The sequence below is a fragment of the Pecten maximus genome, chromosome 10, assembly GCF_902652985.1.
Source record: "Pecten maximus chromosome 10, xPecMax1.1, whole genome shotgun sequence".
NCBI lineage: Eukaryota > Metazoa > Mollusca > Bivalvia > Pectinida > Pectinidae > Pecten > Pecten maximus.
This window is the reverse complement of record NC_047024.1, coordinates 27,926,814-27,934,035: the sequence shown is the minus strand read 5'-3', so window position 1 is coordinate 27,934,035 and position 7,222 is coordinate 27,926,814. Positions and strand designations below refer to the sequence as shown.

The 7,222-nt window shown below is 34.7% G+C and overlaps 1 protein-coding gene across 2 annotated transcripts; it reads left to right on the top strand.

The window, feature by feature from the left end:
* The first annotated feature begins 5,601 nt into the window (after window positions 1–5,601).
* On the top strand, window positions 5,602–7,016 carry LOC117336355. 2 transcript variants are annotated; one of them, XM_033896855.1, is made up of 3 exons: window positions 5,602–6,044; window positions 6,695–6,762; window positions 6,800–7,016. In XM_033896855.1, exons 1-3 carry the CDS (start codon window positions 5,627–5,629, stop codon window positions 6,851–6,853), a joined length of 540 nt encoding a protein of 179 aa, XP_033752746.1. In that variant the 5' UTR covers window positions 5,602–5,626; the 3' UTR covers window positions 6,854–7,016. The 2 variants fall into 2 exon arrangements, with proteins under 2 accessions (XP_033752746.1, XP_033752747.1); XM_033896856.1 differs by having other exon boundaries at window positions 6,695–7,016.
* Window positions 7,017–7,222: the final 206 nt, after the last annotated feature.

Here is a 7,222-nt window from a genome sequence, read left to right as displayed (position 1 = left end):
AAAAAAAAAAATTTTGGGAAAAAAAAAAAATTGTGGGGGAAAATTTGGGGAAAAATTTTTTTTAAATTTTTAAAGGGTTTTTTTAAAAAAAAAAGGGTTTTCCTTTTAAAAAAAAACCCCCCCCCGGGGGGGGGGGGGGGGGGCCATCAAAAAAAAAAAAATTTTTACCCCAAAAAAAATAAAAAAGGGGGGGGGGGGGGGGGGTTTTTTTTAAAAAATTAAAAAATTTTATTCAAAAAAAAAAATTTAAGGGGAAAAAAAAAATTTTAAAAAGGGTTTTTTTTTTAAAAAAAAAAAATTTTTTTTAAAAAAAATTTTTTTTTTTTTTAAAACCCCCCCAAAAAAAAAAAAAGGGGTTTAAATTTTTTAAAAAAACCCAAAAAAATTTTTTAAAAAAAATTTTTTTAAAAAAAAAAAAACCCCCAAAATTTTTTTTTTAAAAAGGGGTTTTGGGGGGTTTTAAAAAATTTTTTTTTGGGTTTAATTAAAAATAATTCAGTTTCTCCTATATATATCATGTTTTGACGATATTTCATTTCAACAAATTTTATTTCTCAAAGAAGATAATTCTGAAAGAAAAAGGATTGAACAACAGGCATAGCCTATTTAAGTTCTCTCCATTTAGTAACAATGAGTATATACATGTTAACATCATTCATATAATATATAATATAGTGAGATGTCAGTTAAGTAGGGACAACTCTGAATCGAGTATAATTAGTCGATTTTATTTAATATATTTCATCCAGTTTATTTTTATAGAAAATTTTAAAATCCTGTAACCAAAACAGGATTCCCTCCGCCTATGGGATACCAACCAGTAAAGTCCATAACAGCTAGGTAGCTGCTGGTCATCCACCCATAAGCTTTGGGGACCAGTCATGGATATAACATTCTGAGTTTTAATTTGATAATGACAGTTAAGAAAGGCAAAATTAGTTAGATAATATATTTAGTGGATTCCGTAAGGTTGCATACTTGGAGAGTGATTACTTGAATTTGATAGAAGTATGATTGAGAAATGATTATAAGAAAAATAATTAATATAGGGCACGACTATGAGCAATAGAAATATGTAAGCAGTAAATATGCAACCAATTTTAATCCACTAATTAATAAGGTTGTCCATACTATATTTCATCTAGTAAGTGTACTAATTCATAACATTCATACTATCATAATACGTCCATCGGATGGGGGGGGGGGGGGGGGGGGGGGGGCATGCAGTAAATAACTATAACTATATACTTACTTGCAGGATAAATGTATATATATGGATGAAAGACAAGTATTTTCAATTTTAGGGTTCAGAATCTATTAGTATCTCTGATATATTCAGTAGTAGCTTCAAAGATAGATAAATTAGTTTGATGATCACACTCACCACAGCCTGATAAGAGTATGTCAAGGCTAAAGTGACTGTGATCTACATCAAACAACTTTTCTTTAAGGATATCTTGAGGTTCACTGTAGTTCCTACAACTTAGAAAAAAGTGAAAAACAGTTTCATATTCATTCCCACATGTACATGATGGCGAATCAATAAGATGATCTCTGTAAAGATCAGAGTTTATATTGCTAGACGAGTTTCGAAGCTGACAGAGTAAGATATTATATTTTCTATTACCTGCATTAATATAAGCAGGGTTTCGAGCAATGTCAAGTGGTATATCACTTACTGTGTTCGATAAAATTTGTTTAAATTGGTACAGCGATGTGATATTTGTCAAGTCAACCCTTGCTGCAAGTTTATTATAGTCATTAAGTGTTGCTGGAATAAAGCTTTTGGCATATATATTTGTTCTACTCATAGGAGTAGTGAAGACTCTTTGATTTCGTAACATGTACAAGTCATTCATATTGTTATAGTGTGGTTCTACTAATTCATTTAAATAATTTGGGGCAGTGCCTGTAAGAATTTTGTAAAGAAGAATAAGTCTATGTTTTTTCCTCCTTGCAGCAAGAGTGTCCCAACCAAGTTCATTATATAATTTATAATGTGAGGTTCCTCTACGCAGTCCGGTAATGGTCCGAGCCGCTTCTAATTGAATAGATTCAAGTAGAGTAGCCTCTTGCTGAGTACAATTATCAAAAATGATATCACCATATTCCAATATAGGCCGAATATAGGCTGTATATATAGTGTTAAGTGTTTTACGGCTCATTTTATATTTTACAGATTTCAATAAGTTTATACATTTATAAGCTTTTGTATAAATATAGTTAATATTGTGATGCCATTTACCATCTTGCGATAAGAATACTCCAAGATGCTTATGATTTTGCACATTTGATATTGTTTCATTTTGAAATATGATATCTGGACATACTATATCCCTTTTCCTGCTAAAGGTTATTGGTTCTGTCTTAGAAGGATTGAATTTAATATCCCACTTTTTGGACCATATATTTATGTTTTCGAGATCACTAGCTAGACTATTAGCTGCATCAAGTGAATTGGTTTGTATTACCTTAGAAATTGAAGTATCATCAGCAAATAGCCGTTTCTCATTTGTTATACATTCAACAATATCATTTATATAAATTAGAAACAGAAAAGGACCGAGGACTGATCCCTGGGGGAAACCGGCACTTACCTGTCTATACGTGGAGCTGTAACCTTCTGTCATCACTCTATGTTTACGATTACTTAAATAACTCTTGAACCAATTAAGTAACTTACCTTTAATGCCATACATTTCAAGTTTAAATAACAAACCAGGATGCCAGACACGATCAAACGCTTTGCTCACATCACAAAATATTGACCTAATTTCCATTCCTTTATCAAATCTGTTTATAATTGTATCATACATGGATAATAACTGATAAACAGTTGAGTCACCTGGAATGAACCCAGACTGGTATTTTGTTAATAATCCAAACTCTAATAAATGATTATATAAATGTTTGAAAATTATTTTTTCTAATATTTTACTGAAACAGGAAGTGATAGAAATTGGGCGATAGTTTGAAACATCATTTTTATCACCTTTGCCTTTATATATAGCATTAATATTAGCCAATTTCCAAGACAGAGGAACAGAACCAGTTGACATGGTTTTGACGATATTGAGTTTAAAATCTTATTTAATAGATTTTTCCTTATAAAATAATTGATTTTCTGTAGTTCTCACCATAAATCTATCTCACGGATTTTGTGTAGGCGAAGGAAATCCCATCACGTTTTTACTGCTAAGTTAAAGTCAAAAATTATCTTACTCTAACATGATTTATTGTATCCATATGTTCCATATATGTGACCATATGTTTCCAAGTCTACATGCTATTTTGCGAAGAAAACTACCCTGATTTTGAACACGAAAACCCGTCATTAAAAAGTGTATTATATGTCTCACTATGTCCCAAATCAACTCCTAACTAGACCCTGCCTCCATAACTTTCAGTGATGATCTACGAAACAACCTTGCTTTAACTTTTACCAACACGAAATATGGTAGTAGGGCGTCAAAATTGTACCGACTTTCACTAGTCGCGTTTACAATTCTTAGAGCCAGTCGACTTGGACACCAGTGCAGTCATGTCAGCAGAGTGTCAACAGACATTTGTGAATACAACATGTGCAGTATACATTTCAATAGATAAGAGTTATTTAGGTAAGTACAAGTCAGGATAATTCTGCAAGGCGATATAACATATATTTGTTTACCGTCTTCAAAGAAAGCGAAATGGCGCGGAAATGGATACTAGCGATTCTCCTCGAACTCGCCATTGCTGTAATTTTGGCGTTTGGACAAACTGACAGGCTACTGCAAGAGGACGCTGACCGGTAAGTGAAAAATAGACATGTTAAGTAGATATATAAAGCCTTTCTATGTATATGAAAGAAAAGATACATTTCAAAGCAAAAATCGTTCGGTAACATTTTGAATCCGAGGGACAAAAAGATGTTTTGATCTTTTAACTACTGATTCATGTGTATTATTTACTATTGTGAGGTAGATGATGTATTGCGTTTTTGCAATAAGCATATTATAGGAATTGCAGTCAAAGTATAAAAAGTTTTGACTATTCAAAATATACCGTTATAAGCAGTTGTGTGAAAGGATACTTGTGCTGCTTAATGGCCAAATTTCAGGAAAATTCCTCAGCATTTAAGAATGCTTATTCAAATTTCGGAATGATGATCAAAGACAAATAATGTATATTTTGAGCTTAGTGACAAGATCATGACAGGCTGTTATTCCCATGTAAACAAAATATGCCGCACACTTCGCTGAATTTTTGTTTATGATAAAATATCATAGCCCGGATTCCTCAACACAGAAGACGCTTACTCTTCCGGAACACAGTTTCTTATTCTTCCTACATACGCTTCAGTAACCTAAATCACAATGAGAACACTAAGATGGTTTTAAATTAATCAAGCTTAAATTTCCACTGTGTTCATTAGCTGATCCAGTCCAATTCTACTGTGTAATACTTTACCGATTAACGTATTCAGAACGCCCTAACATTATGCAGCTGATCCATCTATCGCGAAAAGTAATGTCTGGCCTTTATGATGCCGTAACGAGGAAGAACAGTGTTGAATTATTCCAAAACAATATGAATCAAACCATTTGATACATAAATAATAAAACATTTTTCTCCAGTAAGAATCTCGGGAATAGTTCAAACAGGGAAATAGTAAAAGGACAAGTTCATGGGAGACTAGAAACTGTGTACTATACATGGATGACTAGAAACTGCCTATCACACACGGGATTCTAGATCGAAACTGTCCACCAATCATGGGAGACCAGAAACTCACCATACATGAACGACTAGAAACTATTTACCGCCCGTGGTATAGTAAACCAAATAGCAATACAAATTGTTAACTTCTGATTATGAAACATCCAGACACACTGTTTATTTTGGTTTCAATGACGAATCTAAGAAACCGAAACGAGAAACAATCAACTTCTAAAAAATTGATACACTATTATCCTTTTCAGTTATATCCCATGCGTACGTTACACTTTGTGAGCGGAGCGCAGCCCTGGCGGAGAGTAGAGAACTAAGGGAGGGAATCAGTCTACAGAAGTTTTAAGTCCTTTATGTTATTTTTTCACTTGAAACATCTCGAAATATAAAGCCAGCACATTAATATTAATTAGCTGTTCGGGCGATAGCACGGAGAGAGTAGTCATGTAAACAATAAAATTTAATTTCACAACCTCCCTCCCGATCCTGGCGGAGAGTGAAGAATTAAGGGTTAGAACTAGTCTTTACATGTATAAGAAAATGCCCCCTACTTCTATCCGTTAATTTATAGATGGTTTTTGAAAAACCTATCAGTTTCTTGTCTGTGCTTTGAGTTGATACAAAGTATGAAAAAAATATAATAGTATAACATTATATATTGTGTATAAGGTCGATAGATAATTGTTTTTGTGTTGTGTTTGCTAATTGGTTGGTACTTATCTTCATATCACCAGTTGTGTACCGTAAATATAAGCGTGTTCAAACTAGATTCACATTGCAGGTATCATTGATGCAGCAAAATACGTACGCTTCTCCCTTCCGAAACGCATGGTCTGATTCTTATTAACTGTTTAAGGATACTTCATACTTAACGTTTCGTAATAAGATTGGAGTAATTATTATTTAAAGGAACTCGATGGCAGATGAAGCAATCACAGGATTGTACGAGACTCTTATAGACAGACTCGAGAAACAGGAAATAGCTCTTCAACACCTACAAGTTGTGGTGGCGGAAACATCAAAGGAAGCAAAGAGCAAAAGCCAGCAAATCGAACGTCTCGAAAGTGTAGTAAGTGAAGTAATGACCAGGCTGAGCGAGAAAGACGACCAGGTAGAAAAACTGGAAAACGAACTGAGAGAAGTCAGGAAGGAATCCGACATTCTCCAGCATGGCCTTGTTCATCCTGACGAAGCTATATCAGATCGTATGAAGAGCGAGCCGCATTCTTTGCTCCATCTACAACAACATGGCGGACCAGAAGATGTCACACATGAAGAAGTCCGTACAACTAATGGGTCCAACCAGCAAATAGACAAAAGACATCATTACAACAGTAAGGGTTTCTTAACTCATAACAAATGTTATGTGCTCGCTTCGTAAGATAATACTATTTTTGAATACCAAGTGTCAAAGCACTTCGACACAACAACTATAAATAATTATAACAAATACAGATACAAGTGTAATTATGAATGATTAGTTTAGCTGTATCATTAAGCCGTTTCGTCTCTCTAAGACTCTTGTCGCATAATTCAAAACATATTGGTTTGATTTTCTTAATACTGGATATTGTTTTTCGAAAATCAACATATCTTCTAACCATCTCCATACCCTTAACCTCAATTGAAACAACGTTGTCCTAATTTTGCGTTAAAAGCATATATATACTGTATGTATCATTCATCGTCGATCACAATAAATATGTCGTCATATCAAGCGTCTTTGCATGACTAGACCATCCTTACTTCCTAATCACTTATTCTTATATTCATCTTCAAATCTTTATGACAAATGATCAAAATTTGAATAGATCAGTTTCTGAAATATCTTATGAAATATTTCTAAAGCTTTTTGTTTACTTCTGCAAATCAGAATCGGAGATTTACATACTAGTTAGTATATAGATCTCTGTCAACATTAACCAGTATTTTGGTAAACTATCTATGCTACACAAGTCTAGAAATCAATTATTTAACATTTCAGGAGGAGCTGCTAGTACTGTGGCCTTTAGTGTATCCATACACGACACTATTAATGTTCAACAACACGAGGTGTTGGTATTCGGTGACGAGTTGTTAGACGAGGGAGGTGTTGGTATTCGGTGACGAGTTGTTAGACGAGGGAGGTGTTGGTATTCGGTGACGAGTTGTTAGACGAGGGAGGTGTTGGTATTCGGTGACGAGTTGTTAGACGAGGGAGGTGTTGGTATTCGGTGACGAGTTGTTAGACGAGGGAGGTGTTGGTATTCGGTGACGAGTTGTTAGACGAGGGAGGTGTTGGTATTCGGTGACGAGTTGTTAGACGAGGGAGGTGTCGGTATTCGGTGACGAGTTGTTAGACGAGGGAGGTGTCGGTATTCGGTGACGAGTTGTTAGACGAGGGAGGTGTCGGTATTCGGTGACGAGTTGTTAGACGAGGGAGGTGTCGGTATTCGGTGACGAGTTGTTAGACGAGGGAGGTGTCGGTATTCGGTGACGAGTTGTTAGACGAGGGAGGTGTCGGTATTCGGTG

Coding starts and splice junctions, on each gene's coding strand:
- LOC117336355 (XM_033896855.1), top strand. CDS start 5,627: ATGGCAGATGAAGCAATCACAGGATTGTACGAGACTCTTATAGACAGA. Junction 6,045..6,694: donor CAAAAGACATCATTACAACA/GTAAGGGTTTCT, acceptor TTAACATTTCAG/GAGGAGCTGCTAGTACTGTG. Junction 6,763..6,799: donor TTAATGTTCAACAACACGAG/GTGTTGGTATTC, acceptor TAGACGAGGGAG/GTGTTGGTATTCGGTGACGA.